This window comes from Poecilia reticulata, chromosome 6, assembly GCF_904066995.2.
Source record: "Poecilia reticulata chromosome 6, P_reticulata-male-v2, whole genome shotgun sequence".
NCBI classification, from domain to species: domain Eukaryota; kingdom Metazoa; phylum Chordata; class Actinopteri; order Cyprinodontiformes; family Poeciliidae; genus Poecilia; species Poecilia reticulata.
Window position 1 is genome coordinate 31,118,511 of NC_088835.1, and position 18,612 is coordinate 31,137,122.

Below are 18,612 nucleotides of genomic sequence, written 5' to 3' on the forward strand. Positions count from 1 at the left end.
GCTTCCAGAAAACTATCACCTGCAGCTACAACAACCGGTAGTTTGTCCCACTCAGCTTTTTCTTCTCTGCTGCCCCCTATATGCAGTTTTGGTCTCCAATGAATCGAGTCCATCTGACTATCAGGTGTGAAAACAGCCTTAATTGTTTTGGTCCACAAAGCTCGGCCACCACTCCAGTGGGCTGTTTGTTTCGTCTCTATTGTCGTTGGTTTGTTTCACGTTAGTTTTACTTTATTTTGAAAGTGTAAACGGAAGCAGCGACTTTATGACAGGCAGTTTGACCTCAGTGTAAATCACGACGTTTCTCCAGCAGCGGCGGTCGTTGCTCAGAGCATCAGGGCGCTGATCCTCCTCTCTCTCTCTCTCTCTCTGTGTGTGTGTGTGTGTGTGTGTGTGTGTGAGTGAGTGTGTGTGTGTGTGTGTGTGTCGGGGAGGCGTGCAGCATGTTGTCACAGATCCACTGAACGCTGTTTTATTTTCTGCCCAACTCCCAGCAGGGTGTAGAGCTCCCACCATGGGTTAGACAGAAAGCCACCTATGGATTATCCACTTTATGCACTTCATGGAGGATGAAGGGTTCGGGTGGGGGGGACAGAATGGACAGAATGGACAGAATGGACTTATTTTCGGAGAGACATCCTGACAAAGACGGGGACTGAACAGTGACCGGGATCGGCAGCCCCCCCAATCCGACTCGCTCTGCACATTTTTCTTTTTTGTTTCCATTTTTCCTGTGTTTTTAATTCTAATTCTAATGAATGTGATTCCCTGAAGTCTGCGTGGAGCAGAGATGTTCGCTGAACTGCTGTGCGGCGCCGCGGCTCTGGTCCTGTACGTCAACACTCTGGGAGCCGATTTCTGCTACGATGACAGGTACTTCCCTCACCGAATGAAGCGCACTCCGCATCGGTTCGGTTCGGTTCTGGCTCGGTTCTGTTCACCCTTTCCATGAATCCGAGCAGCAGAGCAGGAATGTGGCTCTGAGGAGCTGCTGAGTGATGGTTCGGGAAATCTCTGTCGGATTTCTCACACGTGTGTCTGCGTGGATTCGGCTCTTTTCATCCCACAGTGTAAATCTGCAGTGGATCTCTGTGGGATCCACTTCCCTTTAAGGTTAACCGTGCAAGTTGTAAATAAGCAAACATCCTTCATTGAAGTCGAGAGTGAGAACCTCCTGAAAGTATTTTTAGTTTATTTCTGACATGGATGCTTTTGCAGCGATGTATCCAGGACTGAACGATTAATTGGATTAATCCTCAACTAATCGGTGGGCGATATAGACTTGAAGCTTTATTACGATATTTTATAGTACTATTATAAAAAAGGTTTTAAAAAATGTGGTGGAAAAACTTCTTTTTTTAGTATCTGTATGGATGTGACCAGGACACGGTGACGCATTTGAAATTGGAGCTGCTTTCTTTAAAAAGTGTGGTTTATATCACTAAGACAGTAACTACATTTAACCATGACCTTCACATTTGCTTATTTTTATTGATCTTGTGGAACAAACAGCAGAGAAAATAAAACTAGTGTTTCTGATAAAGATGAGTTTTGTTTTGTAACATTAATTGAAATTTATCAAGATAAAAATAAATCATCATGATTGAAGTTTTCACGAGTAATTAATCGATTATGATTAATCATCAGAATAATCGATTACTGAAACGGTCACCAGCTGAATGTGTCGGTTTCTTCCTTCGGGTCGGTAGTGAAGTTTGACCTGAATGTCTCAGTTTATCGTTTTATCCTCGCAGAAGAAGCTGGAGTCGTGCAGCTGAATGAAAGTCGCAGTTTCAGACTTTTAAGATGTGAAACTGGGAGCAGCATATTGTATTATTATTATTAAAAATATGGAGCGCTGTCAGCCTCTCAGTGCGCGGGCCTCGGCTGGCCCTCACGCGGGCTGATGCATTACTCATAGCTGGCCTTTAGATATTTGACGGCTGAATGCTTGTCACTGCCTCAGGCTCTTTATTCACCAGCCATGTCTTCTTGTAGGTCACAATCATTTCCTTTCTCCGTGTGAGCTTCCTGTCTTCGCCTCATCTTTTAAAGAGAAGCTGATAAATGATGCGGCTCAGTTTTCTGCTGTGTTTGTGTATCTAATGCTGATCTCAGTTGAATTAACTCCCTCATATCTTTCGGTTTCCTTTACAACTCCACTGACTGCTGTGGATTAAAACACTTCCTGTTCAGGACTTCCACGGCTGCTGCTTTCCTTTTTCTCATATTTATTTGACTCACTTCATTTTATACCAGTCATTGTTTGGTTTAATTTAATTTTATTAAGTTTTACGGTTTTAAAACAACAGAAATGCTTGAAGATGCCACAGAAACCTGTGCAGAGACTGGACTTTTCTTCAGTCCCCTTCCTGTCTTTAGCTGCACACTGCCAGTCAGCTGGATGAATGCAGGCTGACACATTTCTCCTATGTTTACATGAAAGATCATTTTACCTGTTTGGAAACATTTCCAGCAGTAAAAGTAATTATATTCCATTACTGCACAAACAGCAGAGCAGCAGAAAGATATTTTACTGACAACAGGTGTTTCACTCTGTTATGTGTTTTACAAATCGTACAAATTTAAACATTTCAGAGACAATAAATCCCAGATTTTCTCTGAGCGTCAGCATCTCAGCCGCTAAGATCTGGATCAGGTTTGGGTAAAAATGGTAATAAAAGTTTACTCTGCTTCTAAAGTTGGAAAACAAGAGTGAAAAGTTCTGCCTGTTAAATATAGCATCCAACTAATCCTTTGCAATGACAATTCTGCTCATATTCAAGCATAATTAACTGTAATTATGATAAAAAATAATAGCAAATACCTGTCTTAGATAACATTATAATGTTAAAATGAAAAAAATATTTTATTTATGCCAAAGGGAAACATCAAGAATCTTTAAAGAGTCATTGCTGCTGCTGCTGTAGGCAGGACGGATCTCCAGTAGCAGTCAGTCTCACATCTAATCTGAAGAAGCCTCTGACTGCAGAATGTTGCTGTATGACCGTCATGACATTCTAACAGCTGGAAATCTGAGCAGCAGAGAGAATATTCCGGAGTAACGGGTCTTCCGCGTCGTCGACAAACTCTGCTAATCCAGCTCCTTTGCTTTTCTCTGAGGCGTTTTTTTTTTTTCTACTTCCTCCTTCTCTCTCTGCTCTGCATCCATGAAGCGTCCTCTTCAGTGGTTGGGGGTCAAAGGTCAGGTATTATTTGAGTTTTTGAGATGCTAATCAGCTTCTCCCAGTTGTCAAAACAATATATTGTTGCCATGGTTACACAAGAAAAGAGCTAAAATCCTTCCAGTTGCACAGCGTCCAGAACCAGAGGGAAAGATTCAACCAGAAAAGTCACAAAACAGAACCAGCAGCTGGTCTAGAAATATTCCAAAAAATCTTTGCAGTACATTTATACATTTTTGTTTGTCTTTATGAATTAAAAGCTCTTAGATCAACTTATATTTGTAGGTTTTAAATGGCGTAGAAACAGTGAAGTTTATCAGACGTCAGGCTGTCCCGGCTCTGTTTCTGTTTCTGTGCCCATAAAGCTGTAAAAAGAGGCGGGGGCTGCTGTATAATTTCACAAAGCCATATTCTTGTTTTTTATGAGAAAATCCTGTCATAAAGTCACATTTTATTTGCCTTGGTGTGAATAATTGGAGGTTCCTCATGAAGCGTGCGGACGGCGTGCTTAGCCAGCCTCAGCTGACATCATCTCAGGCTATCTGTCATCCAGCCTTATCCGTTTTTAACGCCACGCGTTCAGGCTTGCAATTAGCAGCCGTATGTCTCCGCGGGCTGCACTCAGGGGGAGAGAGAGGGAGGGAGGGAGGCCGGGTGCAGCCGCGTTTGTTTATATATTTATTTAGGAGGGAAACAGTCTGGGATGCACAGACTGATCTAACTTGCTAATGTTGTCTGAGTGGAGATAAAGCTCATAACTGGTGAAGAAGCTGGAAGACGACGAATGCATGACGGCAATAAATCAAACCATGAGCTTACACAAACACCCTGCAGGCATGCAGACCAGAGGTGTACATAATTTACTGGCAAAGACATCAGTCATAGATAATGTAACGTTTTATGCAGAGAGAAGGAAGATCCATTGCTGATGTTTTTCCATTTTGTGCCTCTAAGCAGAATTGAATGAATCTGGTTGATAATTTAGCAGGAAATGATTCTGGCTGCTTTGTCACAGAGTAACATTGATCTCTGAGATGATTGATGATGTTCGGCTTTTCCTGGTGTTTGATTGGCTCACGGAAACGAGATGAAGCTGCTCTCCAATGTGTGTTCAGTGGTTTCACTTTAATCGGATTGTACAGTTAACTGGCGACCAGGAGGTCAGATTTTAACGACCAAAAGAGTTTTGTGAGCATGCAGTCAGTTCCAGCAGCTCTCCGCAGAAAAATGGCTTCCTGGAGGAGTGACCCGCGCTGCCGTGCCAAATCGCCCCAGGGGATGCTCTTCCTCTTCCTCACTCATCAACCCAGCTTTGACACCAGCACTGGAAAATGGAAATAATGAGTCATTTAGTTCATGTCTCTGCTGCTGCTGTCCACTGCAGGTCTGACAGCAGAGGATAGCACCGATAAAGTCGGAGGAAAGAACATTATGCAGTGCTGAGGTTACACAACGATTTAGGTTTTGTAATATTCCTAAAACAAAGCTCAAAATAAACTTTTTCTTTTAGCATTTAATGCGTCAGACCAACACACTGTGATGTAATGCTGGTCAGAGTTTATGGGAAAATGGATGGAGCTAAATCTGGACAATACTGGAATAAAATCAGTTGGATCACAGCCAGAGCTAAAATTACAGCTGTCCTTGTTTTAGAATGGCCTAGTCAAAGTCCAGATCTGTGGCAAGGCTTAAAAACTGCTGATCACAGATGCACTCTGTCCTGTCCAGTGGTGACCGCACGTCCTCTTTAGGGTGATGCGCTGTTCTGTCATTGTTCAGCGGTTTAGCATTAGCTTCTACTAACTGCTGAGTTGGTTTAGCATTAGCATTAGCATTAGCAGAGCTAACGTTTATGGTCAGAGCTTCACGGACTGCGCAGCTAACATTTTCCAGCCATCACATATGAAAAAGTTGATGGAAACAGTAAAATTTGAAATAACTTTCTGCGCTGCTTGAGATGTTCTTGGATTTTTCTGAAAAACACTCAAAGCGACAGAATAAGATCTGACGTGGCGAACTGCCATCCACTGGTGGATCAACTCTGAGATGAGTTGTTCATGCTAGCTATCAGTGTCTTTCTGTTTATTACAGCTATGCTTAAAGTCAGAATTTATGTAGCCTGGTTGATTTGCTCCAAAATCACGCATCTATTTCACATTTTCTTTTTTGCTTTGTTTCAAAGTTTGCTCATGATGATTGGACAGAAACAGCTTCTACAGCAAAACTCCAAAACCTGCAGCTGTTTCTGCAGCAAAAGGTGGTTTCAAATTAGCATTTTCTTTCCACACAATTATACACTGCTGGTCACTTACCTGAAGTGTGAATAAAGTGGGTTTATCCTTGTCTTGTGAGAAAATGTGTATCAGTTTGCAAGGCTCTGTGTTTCACCTCCACTCAGACAGACAGGGTTTATGGATTAGACCTCCTGCCAGGACGGCGACATGTTTGACGGACTGCATCCTCGTCATTACTCTGTCCTGCTGCGGAACCGTAAGACCTGGCTGGGTGAGGATGTGTGAAGGTTGCAGGTCAAAAGGAAGGACGCAGCTTCCCCGGGCGTAGCGGATGATTTATATCCAGGAGTCAAACTGTAGATAACAGCACAAACTACTCCAGCCTCTGAATTCACAGACAGAGGACAGATGATGAAGGGCAGCAGAAACAGAGTTCTAGTTTCACCTTGTCCGTCTCAGATGAAGAACGGACTGTACTGTCCCGGCTGGCCTGGTGTCATCGTGTCTCTGTCTCTGTGCGGTGGTGTGGAACCAGACTCACAGCATGTTCTCTAGGTTAAGGTGGTTAGAGCTGCTTTGCTGAGAGGCCAAAGGCGGCAACCCAGCAGCCTCAGTATCTCTGGTCAAACTTCAGCGTCTGGATCCTGTAATTACCCTCCAGCCTGCAGACTGAGACCGGCTGCAGGGTTCGGTGTATTCAGTGGCTCCGCTGCCTCCCTCAGCTCCTCGGGCCTCCAGCTCCCATCATCCAGTGCTTCCAGATGTGCCCGGCTGGCACCAGTGTGAAGGGATCGTTTGAAGTGGATTCAAACATAAAATGTGATGTTTGCCAGAATAGAGACATCAGTGTTCCCCTGACCCGGACAGCCCATAGCAGAATGAGCGAAGGTAGCGCTGAGAGAAAGAGGCTCATGCATAAATTATATCAGCATGGATGCAGCCAGCATCAAAAAACCCACAAATTATTAATTGGATGTTTTCTCCACTGATATAAATCTTTGAACAACATTCAGCTCAATTTTGGCTTCTTGGATGAAAAACTTTATTTTTTTTTAAATCACCCAATAAAAAGCCTTTATATTTCACCCGTGTTGAAAAATTAAGTTCTGTTGCAGGTTTGAATTATCCATTTTTCTTCCATCCATTTTCTAACACCTTGTCCCTCAGTGGGGTCAGGAGGTGCTGCTGCCTCTCCAGCTAACGTTCCGGCGAGAGGCGGGGTCACCTGGACAGGTCACCTGGACAGGTCACCTGGACAGGTCGCCAGTCTGTCGCAGGGCAACACAGAGACACACAGGACACACAACCATGCACACACACACTCACACCTAGGGACAATTTGGAGAGGCCAATTAACCTGACAGTCATGTTTTTGGACTGTGGGAGGAAACCGGAGTACCCAGAGAAAACCCACCATGCACAGGGAGAACATGGAGACTCCATGCAGAAAGACCGGGGCCGGGAATCGAACCCAGAACCTTCTTGCTGCAAGGCAACAGCTCTACCAACTGCGCCACTGTGCAGCCATGGGTTTGAATTAAAGGTGAAATTTTTTTTTTTTTACTTCCATTTGGATCTACTGCTTCTAAAAACAACCAAAGTGCTTAAAAAAACCCACCCAGTCCGTTTTTGGCAATAAGTTTATGTTTTTTAGTATCTGGGAAAAGAGCCGGTTCTAAAAACAGATGCATAGTCACAAATCAGCAGGCACTGCCTGTCGCCTAGCAACCCCAGTGAAGCCCAGCCTGTCGCCTAGCAACCCCAGCATAGCTCCAGGTCATTTTTTTTCAGTTGGTTTTATCTGCATGTGCTGTACAATGGCTGCTGGAAAAGATAAATGTTTAGTTGCTGCCTTTCAAACCACTTGTTCCATTCTGGTTGGTTGTGCAGGAGGCTCTACTAATGCTTTTTAAAGCTGTACAGCTGCATAATTGTGCATCTGTTTGCAGCCATTTTCCTGTGTGCGTGTAAACGTTGAGTCAGGGGGCGTGGCCAACAGCGGCTTAGTTGGATTTAAAGAGTCAGAGGCCCTAAAACAGCTCATTCTGAAAGGAGCTCAAACTAAAATCTCATTATGTAAGAATGATTTTGTGCAGAACATGTAGACATGTTTTGTATCACCCACAGACGTATCCTGATCTGGTCAAGGACGCGTAACGGGTCACGTTTAAGACGCCTACAGATGTGATGTATCAGCGGTGGGAGGAAGGCGTGAACATCCTCTCCCTCTGCTGCCCTCACACTCTGAAGGAGTAACATCCTTTGGCAGAACAGAAATGAGATATTTGGATTCTGTTCTGCAACAGATCGGCTCTGGAAGGAGGGGAGCGTTCCTGAGCGTCACACCAAGTCACTCATGTTCTATAATGATTGCAATTCATAAAATACAGTTATGAAGTTTAGTAGTAAAATCAAAACATTTCTGGATGCTCTTTGCCCCAAACTTCTCTTCTTTTCCCCACATTATGTAAACTCACTGAAGAGGAGACAAAGTCCGCTAATCCGTTTTTATTTAGGCTGCGTTAAAACTTGGAAGCTTGGTTAAAATTTGCATAATTTTCACCGCAAATGTTAAGATCAGACATTTTAAAAGTCAGGAGTACCGCTTGTCAGGAGTTTTAATGTTGGTGAGAATCTTAATCTGCTCAGAAAAATCCCACTAAATGTATTCATGTTCACAGAAAAGAACTGATTCTTACTCCTTAAAACGTCTCAATAGATCTTAAAGTTTCCTAATGAAGACAGCAGCAGATTTTAGACACGTTAGCTGTGCAAAAGGGATTAAACTAGTGTTGGTGTTTTATTGGCTGACTTGTAAAAAGTATGTAGACGTTCATATTACAGGAATGTTTCGTTCTTCCCACCTCACAGGAAGCGTCTGTTTCACTGGTGAATCATCTGCTTTGTGTCTGAGCTAACAGTTGATATTTATGACACACGGGTATCAGACAGTAAGACAGACCGAATGACTCCATCAGCTGGAGTGAGGAGCGTCACCATCTCTGACGTCGGACTCGGGACGATTTGTCCCTCTCCTGATCTCCAGGTTTTACATGTTTGAGGCGTTTCTTGTTCCGGGATTTGACTAGGCCCAATTTCCCAATCCTCTGTCAGTCTTTGGTAATTTTACGGAAACGTCCTCTGGTACTTGGTAGAACTCATGGTGGATTCTGCGATGTTAAGCTGGTTAGGTCCTGCTCCAGCAAATCAACCCCAAAGCATGACACTTCCACCTCCGTGCTTTAGGTCAACATCTCTCTTCAAACCTCAGCTTCTGGCTCATCTGTCCAAAGAACATTATTCCAGACAAACTTCAGTTTTTCTCTCTATTTGTCTCGGAGAGGAAAACACATAAATGTTGTTTGTGACGTTTCCCAGCCTCCGTTTGCTCCGTTTGCTCCGTTTGCTCCGTCCTGTGGTGAACCATAGACCAGCCATAGAATCGGATCCCTTTGATTTTCAGGCTCTGAAGCAGCTGAAGGATTTTTTTCAATGCCCTTTTTCTCGTATAGTGTAGAAGTAAAACTATTAGTTTCAGAATATTTAGCTTTAAAATCCAAACAAAAATATTCATCATGAAATCCATGGGAAGATTTATTTCTACATTTCATAAGGAAACAAAGCAGCAAAGCTTTGTTGAAACAAATAAAAGTAAAGCAGAAGGTTGAGCTGACGGCTGTTGTGCTACCAGATATTGATACTAATGGTTTGTAATGCTGCGTTGGGTTTATGGTTCTGTGAGACCCGTGGAAAATCCCAGAGCAGCAGGTGTTTCTCAAGTCACAGTGGAGGTAGACAGAATATGTCCAGTTGATGCTCTCACTGTTTTATCCACAATTAATTCAGTCTATTTTTATGTTGCAGACATTTTGAACATTACAAGAAAAATGCAAAAAGTTGAACAGGCACTCGCTCCAGGTAAAGATCTGAGTTTGGCTTGTAATGAGCTTCTAGATTAGATTTTAAAGTTCTTTACTGAACAAACTGACCTTTGATCTATAACTAACTAAACAGATCTAAAGAATAAATCTGCGGTTTTTCAGGTTCAAATAGGAGGAAATTTGATCTCAAAAAGCCTTTTAAGATATTTCTGTCCAGCAGCACCTGTTAATAATCACTAGCAGCCAAACTGTTGTCACTTAAACCGCCGTAATCCTGAAGTCGTTTCACACAGAACCGGGTCCTTCCACACTGCTGGAAACCAGTAAGCTGCAGGCCCAGAAACCAGTAAGCTGCAGGCCCAGATGGCGTCTAGACGTCCTGCAGTCTGAAGGAACCGCTGAAGTCCAGTTGATCACACAGGATCAGCTTTCCTAGGGAATGACAGAAATCAGATTCATTCTAGGGAATCATGATCTGAGCGGTTTTTCTTGATGTTCAAACAATCCTGATTATGAATAACTCGCATTTCTCTTACGTTTTCTCTGTATGGGGAAGAGGAGCGGCAAAAGCAAAGGAGGTGGATTAGCAGAGCTCGTTGAACCTGTTGAATGTGATGGTGGCCAATCAGAAAGCAAGTTGACAGAAACTAAAAACAACTGCTGCCGTGACACACCAGGAAGTCCGGTGGACGTTGGAGGCGTCTTGGTATCGTTTTTCTCTGTTAAACATCGTCCTTAAGCTTCCGCCATGGCTATTCCCAGTCGGCCATGTTTGTTTACTCTGAATTCACGTTTGGTGTCGAGGTTTTGTGAGATTTCCTGTCCAACATCTGAACACTGGTGAGTGAAATCGGTCGGTGTTGTTCCTGACATGTGGCTCCACGGCCCACACTGTTCAGTCAAACCTTCGGTTTTCTAGCGGTGTGTGTGTGTGTGTGTGTGCGTGTGTGCGTGTGTGTGTGTGTGTGTGGGTGTGTGCGTGCGTGTGTGCGTGTGTGTGTGTGTGTGTGTGTGTGTGTGTGCGTGTGTGTGTGTGTGTGTGTGTGTGTGGGTGTGTGTGTGTGTGTGTGTGTGTGTGTGTGTGCGTGTGTGCGTGTGTGTGTGTGTGTGTGCGTGTGTGTGTGTGTGTGTGCGTGTGTGTGTGTGCGTGTGTGTGTGTGCGTGTGTATGTGTGTGTGTGCGTGTGTGTGTGTGTGCGTGTGTGCGTGTGTGTGTGTGTGTGTGCGTGTGCGTGTGTGTGCGTGTGTGTGTGTGTGTGTGTGTGTGTGTGTGTGTGTGCGTGTGCGTGTGTGTGCGTGTGTGTGTGTGTGTGTGTGTGTGTGTGTGTGTGTGGAGTCTTTCAGGTTCTAAAAATATGCAGACAAATTTAAAATCCTGCTTTCTGATGTTGTAATAGTCACTAGAGTCTTGAGTCGGTGGCCTCTTCATTCCTTCCTTCACCAAAAACAGTGACTCTGACGATATCTGGATGCTTTGAGTTATGACAACTTTTTGTTTCCTTTGGGATTAATTAAGTATTTTTAAATTGAATCCAATCTGTTGCATCCTTTGTTCTTGAACTATAACGTCCAACCAAAGATGGCGTCCAAGCAGACCTTTGTGATTCTGCGTCATACACTTTGTAGTACCAAATGCTTCAGTGTAGGAGTCACCAGGCTCAGCGTTTCTGGAGCGGCCTGCTGGCCACGCTGGAGTAATCTGTCTTAAAGATGCATTAATCAGGCTCTGATGCTCTGTAATCACTTGATTGGTCCGCATTGAGACCAGAATCCGGCCATATGCGGCATGCATGTTGGGTTAGACGCTTTCTGGTAAAATGACGCATTACTGATCGCCTCCGGTCCTCTCGTATTTTCCTTCTTTTCTGTGTTAATTAAAAGCCAGCAGCAGATTATCTTTCCCGAGACATCATGTGGTCATGGCCGCACACAGCCTGACCACATGCTGCAGACAGTCAGAAACCTGCAGGTAACTAACTGCCTTAAATGGGAATAATTGGCCTTGTTAAAGTGAGAGGCTTGTCGTCTCGGCTGGTTATTTGTGGCAGAGCTTCAGGACGGTGTTCAGTTGTGTGAGAAAAGCATCAAAGTTGCCAAGAAATACACCGAGTTTAAAATGACGGATGGGTCGGATCGTTGCAGCAACACTGGAGGATTAGCCAAGACTCTGACTAAATGGCATTAAACTTGTGTTGTGTGAGCAACAACGTTTTTGAAATGGTCCACCAATTAGCAACAGCTGGCTTCGGGTTTCGCCGCTGACACGGGTTTGAAATGATTTGACTGCGCTGGACTAAGTTGTTAATGGGTCCCGACAAGGGTTTGGATTTCCTGGGCTAAAGCCGGCTGAAGGCCCTTGAGCAGTGGCCACTCAGGCTCTTTTCCCTCTTCATATTAATGGGATTACCAGCGCTGTTGATGAGGGGGACGTGTAAGCAGAGACCCCCGAGCCTTTAGACACAAAACCTCCCCACACCCCCGGATCCAGCAGGGACGCTTTAGTTCAGCCTGGAGACGGAAACGTCCTTCTCCCCTCTCCATCTCTGGGGCATTGTTCCCTATCGAGGAGCGCTGGCTCATTTGAAAGGGTTATGACACAAGCTGGCCCGTTCAGAGGCAGCGTCTTTGTGTTTTGTAAGAAGAAGGGGTTGTGTGGTCCTTCTGTTCTGCCTGGACCCAGCGAGGGAGGCCATTTGTCGCCAAATTGAGGAGAATTAATCTGTTGTTGTGTTGCCTCGTTGTTTATTAGAACCAAAATTGCGAGACCTCGGCGTTCAGCAGAAGACCTGCAGCGCCGGGTGCCAGACCTGTCAGAACCGGCCGTGTCAACTCGATCCAGTCGTACACATGTTCTCAGAGTTCTGGTTCTGTTTCAGTGGGACAAAGGATTCACAGATGATGAGCTCACAGATGCTGCTGCGCCGTGGATCTGCCAGCCTGGCGCTGGTTCTGGGTGACACGGGTTAATTAGTGGGAACATCTGGAACCAGTTGAAACCCGACAGTTAGTAAAGCAGATGGAAAAGTTTATTTACTGTATTTATTTCTCTTTCTTTGTGCAACGCTAAAGTCGGGAGTAACTAGAAACCATGACTGGAGCAGAAATGGTTGAATATTTTCTCGTTTTGAGCTCACAGTACGACAACTTTGAATGAAACTGCAGCAGTTTTAGGATTTTGTTTTATGGAAGCCCATTCCTGCCATGAAGGAACTAATAAAAGCCCAACAGGAAGTCATAATTACCTGTTTTAAAGTCGTAATTACCTGTTTTAAAGTCATAATTACCTGTTTTATGTATAGTTTGAAAATAACTTTTTAAAAACTCTTAATTTTGACTATTGTAATTATAATGAAAACTCAAAATGTTGACTTTAAAGCTCATGATCATAAATTGAAAACTAGTAATTCTGACTTATTTTTATGAAAACTTTAAAACTTGTAATTATTACTTTTGTAATTATGACTTATTTTTATTATTATGACTTTACAAATCAAAATTATGACTAAAATTCAAAATGATGACTTAAACTTGTAACTGTGACTTTTATTTTAATGGTTATGACTAAAACTCATGATTACAACTTTGTTTGGTTTTATTTTTTCTTTCATGGCAGTAATGGGATTCCATGTAATAGTTTTAAGATGGGTATAAAACAAATGTATATCTATATCAGCGTGATTTTTTTGGTGTGTTTTCTCTGTCGGTTGTGGCAGACGGACTGAGCTCGGTTCTGGTTCTGCTGCAGATTTCTTCCTGTTCAAAGGGAGTTACTTTTTTCCATTGTTGCCACATGCTTGTTGAGGAGGACAGATTGTGTCAGAAATCCTGATATTCTGCATTCGTTCTAAAAATCAGACGTTTGAGCTTTATAATTTGTGTGCCGTTAATTCCCTGGAGGAAACGTGAAATGTTGAGTTGTAGTTGCGGTTCAGGCGGTTTCCACGTATGAAAGCAGGCATGCGGCTCTGTAGGTGGTGTTATAACTCAGGAGGGCCTGTGGCTTCTCAGCCTGACCTCCAACTCTGAGACACTAAGATTTTCCTCCTGTAGGATTTGCTTTGGTGCTTCGTTCTCCAGGATTATTACTATTTGCTTTTAGTGGGGGGGAAAAAAAAGGAAAATTGGTAATTGGGAGGGTCTGGTTGCTTTTTATATGCGAAAACTAAAAGCCGAGGTTTAGAAGGGCCAGCTGGAGGAGCTGCTCCTCCCAGTGTCTCTCCTCATTCCCCACCTCTTACTACGACCGCAGCAGCAGAGGAAGCACATCTTCTCACAGGCTGCCTCTAATTGATAGTGCTGAGCCTTAGGAACGCACAGTGCGGTTTCAGTCCTTTGCAGGCTGCGTGCGAAGCTCAACAGCCTGCCTGCCACCCTCTGGGACGCCGCAGCCTATTTACAACCAGACAACCAGTCTGGTCCAGGATGCGATGGGCTTTTTTTAAGTGAGGATGCAGAACAACAAAAAGATGGGAAAGTCTTCAGCAAGCGTTTTTAAAGGCTCTCGGCCTGGAAGGACATAAAAACTCAACCGCAGATTTTCACACAAAATTGCTCGTCTTTGTAGTTTGAGGTTTTTGCTTCTGTTCCTGCTCATCCATTACCTCCTGTGCATCAGTCACATCTGCAGATACTTCCCATGGGTTTTATTTTGGGGTATTTTACAGATTTGGGCTCACTTGATTCTCACTGAATCAAGTGAGAAGTTGTGTCCAAACCTTGGACTGTTGGCGTATTTTGTGAGTTTCTTTAAAGTTGTGGGTTTCACCAGGTGAGGATCAAAAAAGCAAAATCTGGTTCGGTTCCAAAACATATGAAAGCCAAGCAGACCAGAGCAGAGCATTCTGGGTAAATGACACCAAACCAAATGCATAAGTCTAGTAGGAGAAATGTTTTTTTGTCTTTTAATGAAGACAAAAGAGAAATCCTCCAGCTGCTACAATCTGACGCCATCTTGTTTCCGTTTGGTGAAGAGGGAAGTTGAGTTCAGAGGTTCTGTGTTGTTTCCTTCAGTGGTTTGAAGAACTTCTGTGTGTAAAATAAAGTGATTAATTGTGTAAATATTTTAATAGGTTATCATTTTATCATATTTAACATTATCACCATAAATCACACAAAATATCATGATGAAATTTTAAGTTCAGTTTACCAGGAGCAACGTTTTCAACAGTGGAAATTTAAATGGACATAATTTTTTGAGCAGGTTGTTTCTGGACTCAGAGCAGATTTACATTAATGCTGCAACATTCGCCAGCGTCATCGCATCACGTGGTTTCCTAACATCATGCAGCTCTCTAACAACGTTTCCACTGTAAAATGTCACTTTATGAAATCCAATCAAATGCAGATTGAATTAATTCAGTCCTGGCTTGGTGAGTGTGACATTTCCACATGGGGAGCAGCTTGCAGTGTTTCATGCTTCACAGTTCGCCAGCTCTCTCATCCTGAATAAAACCAACCAGTGACTGACTGAGGGGATCATGCTTGATTACTTTAGCTGCATGCGCTCCATCAGAGTCTGGGGCTGAGATGTTTCTCCATCTCTGTCCTTCTGACTTTCATTGACTTTTCCAGGAACTGAGCTCTTCCTCTCCCTCTCAGATGGATTCAAGTTTTTTTGGGTTGCCAGAAACTGAGCATGCTGCTTCAAACGCTCGAGTCGTTGTCATGCGTTGTCCTGACGATGAACTCCTGCAGCAGGAAACTTTGCAACCTCTACCTGATGAAAGGTTGGGAGTTGCACCAGATTCATCCTTCATCAACACTCGGCACATTTCCTCGCTGCACATGGCAGAAACATCAGCAGCCGGTTTGATTAGAGCCGTTTCCAGGGGGAACGTCCATTTTCACCTTTCCTGGCTTAAAAACTTTATTTTCATTAGAGTGAGTGACTGCTGGAGCCCCAGATGAAAAGCCTCACCTCTGTGCATCTCAGTTTAAACACGCTGCCAGTCAGACACCTGAAACCTTTGTTTAATCTGCCAGAACATGTTAACCTCCAGAATCATGGAGCGGTTTATTGTTTTAAGCTCTAGAAACTCGTTGCTCCTTGGTGGAAAAGGACAACGGACCGCTGAGGGCAGGACCGGCACATCGCCGCACTTCTCAAGACAAATTGGTTCCGTATGAGAAGAAACTAACAAATCACAGCAGATTTTCTTCACTTCTGTCAAACATGATTGAATATCACCTTGAAATATCTGCTGATGCAGCACAAAAATGACTCCACCTGCCTGATGGAGCTGGTGACTAATGCTGCTCCACATCGCAGCGTAAGGAAAGCAGGCAGGCTGCAGTCATCTTCCTTAGCAACCTGTCCGCTTCCTGGAAACGTGGCCTGTGATTGGTGGGTTCAGCTACAGTCAGCAGCTCATTGCAGCGTGTCATCCATAGCAGTTCAGCATGAGCTCACAGATGACTGGCTCTTCTTAGCTGAAGAAGATTTAGGGGAGGAACTCGATTAAAACATTTAAAGAAATTAATTGCAGGATCTGTAATTAATCAAAACAAATAAAAAAAAAACATCCATCAACAAAATAAGCATCGATTCAAAAACTGCTTTTTGCTGCTAAATTACTGTATTGACTGAATGCAAACTTGTAATCCTTGTAATGTCAGAATTATGTTTCTACTTGGACTTTTGTATGTTAAAAATAAAAAAGAAACGTTAGTTTTGCTAGCCTTATGCTCTAATCATAATCATTAGCTCTGCTAGCGCTACAGCACTACGCTAACACGGTGTTTAGCAGAAGCTAATGCTACACTTGAATTCAATAATTTACATGTTCCATAGTGCACCTATAATATTGTATTTATGGTTCTTGTTGAAACAAAGTTACTGAAAAAAATGTGAGAAGAAAATGGAACTGCTGCGTAAACAGTCGTAACCCTTCAAAATAAGAGCATGAATAAGGATGTCTAACTACTTGAACAATACTTATTTGTGTGTAACCAAAACTTCAACATGTTAACAGCCAAACATGAGCGCAGTAGAATTTATTTGGAAAAATGAATTTATGGGAAGCTAAATGTGCCAAACGTTTTCAAAGCTAGCAAAAGCGCTGCAGCTAAAATTGAGCCCTGCTGCTAGCGCATTAGTGGAAACCTTGTGCTACATTTCGTCAGTATCACGTGGTGTATTATAGTGTCAGCAGTAAGTATCAGAAACTTTCTGTTCTGCATCATTAACTGGGTTTTAGATGTTTTAATGGTTTAGTAACAGTTTTTCTCTCTGACCATCTGACGCTTCACAAATCACTGCACAAAGTTTTCTGAGGTTCTGGGGCAACGTTAGCATCCTGCCTCAGTTTTTATGTTTCTGAGCAATAATTTGGTAGAAAACATTTTTCATTTGCAGTTATATTTAATTGGGTGTGGACAAAACATGCTCAAAGAGCTGCTTGCATACTTCATAAACTTTGAACGTTGTAATTATTAATGATGTGTAGAAAATCAGCGCTCAGCTCTATTTTAACAGAGCTGGTGCTGAAAATGTGCAGATTGGACCTGAGTTGACCTGCAGCTCAGTCCAGTTCTGGATCGCATCCCGAAATTTTTTCTTTTATCTGTTTCGCGTGCCCAGCAACTTAAAATCGCATCTGTCTAGAAGACGTCTGCGTGTCAGAGTTGGAGATGTCTGGCTGCAAATCCGGAGGATGGATGATGGATGCTGCTTGTCATCCCGAACAGATGAGTTGGCAGGAGACAAACTGGCATCTTTTGCTTCCTCAATGAGTTTTTAATCTGCGGTAACAACTCGACATCAGGCAATTATTTGGAAATCAGAGAACTGGGAGGGAATAACTCAGACTGTTGAGATGCTTCAAACTGCAGGTAAACCTGAATATTTACACGCAGCTTCTGGAAAAACCCTTCAGGAGCAAAAAATAACACATAAAAAAAACATTTAGTTTTTAAGACCAAGCTAAGAGCTGGATAAGTAGGTGCAGCATTTTCTGAAGACTGTTTACTTCAGAGCAACTTTATTAAACCTGATTTAATTTGACACAACACTCTAATTATCCCTTATTCACATTTTGGCTTTTGTCATCCGTTTGTTTTAGCACGATTAGCTTTTGTTTCCACAGCTTCTCTGTGTTTTATACTAAACTTGGCTTTCATTCTCTACAATTACAATTATCCTTATGAGGGTCGTAATTTCAGCTGCTCTGCTGGAAGAAAAAACCTTTTAAACCAGCATTTTCTTTATGGAAATATGAATATTTAGAACAGAAATGGGTTTAAATTTCTTTTCTTTTTGGCTGATTTGTAAACTCTGGCTTTTGGAATAACATAAAAAGAGAAGTAATTACTTTATTTTCATAATTTATAAGATAAATACTCCATTGTACAGAAACTTTGACAGAAATAATACTAATTATGTTTCAGTTGAGACAAGCTGGAAACATTCATTGAGGTTTAATATTAAATATTTTTTGATAAAACTTTGTCATAATACCAAATCCAAACAAAATTTTTAAATTGTCTTTAACAAAATCTCGTTTGTTTCTTTTCCAAATGGACTTTAAATTTTGGATAAATATTTCACACAGACGTGAATAAATGATTCCCCTTAAAGCCGTTAGCGGTCCCGAAAGACGGCCTCATATTTTATTCAACTGCATTTTAAAAGAAACGTAACCGAATGTGAATTCTTGAAGTTTAATAGTGTCTCAAACTAAATCGCATTTTATTTATAATATGACTAAAGTAAACTGTGCTGATGTGACATCCAACATTCATCTGTTCTCTCCAACTGATTCTGAGAAACGCTCGTACAGATGTTGGGTTTATTTTCTAACTTTTTGCTGCAGAAAGTCAATGCAGGACTTTTCTTCATCATCCATCAGGAAGCAGATGGATGATGCTGCGTCCTCCGAGCAGATCCACAGCAAGCCGCTGCTTTTTCTCCCACACTGCGTCTGACTTCTCCGGTTTACTGAGCCTCAGTGAACTCCTGGGTTTCTGCACCTCCAGAGATCTGAATCAGATTCATGCTGAAATCTGTCAGCCTGCCTTCATCTCCTCGTGTGAATTCCTCCTGAGGGAGTGCTTTCATTTCATTTACTGGAGGGAGTTCCTAAAGCAACACTTAAATGTTTGTATTTTTAACATTGAAGTGATCTGCGTCAGAGATTTCACCATAAAAGTGATCACCGGGATCAAAGTGCCACCAGATGAGGCAAATATTACGTTGTTCTTGGAAAAGACGAGAGATGAAAGAATCCTAACGTTGTTTTGATCCAAGCCAGAGAAAGAAAGAAGGAAAGATGAGAAGCAGTTTTCCAGCTGCGTCGACCTCAGCGCAGAATGTCTG

At 42.8% G+C, this 18,612-nt stretch overlaps 1 protein-coding gene across 2 annotated transcripts in view; it reads left to right on the forward strand.

The window, feature by feature from the left end:
• The first annotated feature begins 363 nt into the window (after positions 1-363).
• tmtc2b (transmembrane O-mannosyltransferase targeting cadherins 2b) overlaps positions 364-18,612 on the forward strand; it is a 106,447-nt gene continuing 88,198 nt past the window's right edge. The window contains exon 1 of one of the 2 annotated variants that reach the window (XM_081608393.1): positions 364-873. In XM_081608393.1, the coding sequence (XP_081464519.1) occupies positions 791-873 (83 nt within the window). In that variant the 5' untranslated portion in view covers positions 364-790. Of the gene's footprint in view, positions 874-9,892; positions 10,141-18,612 lie in introns of those variants that run through there. The other variant, XM_081608392.1, reaches the window with a different exon arrangement.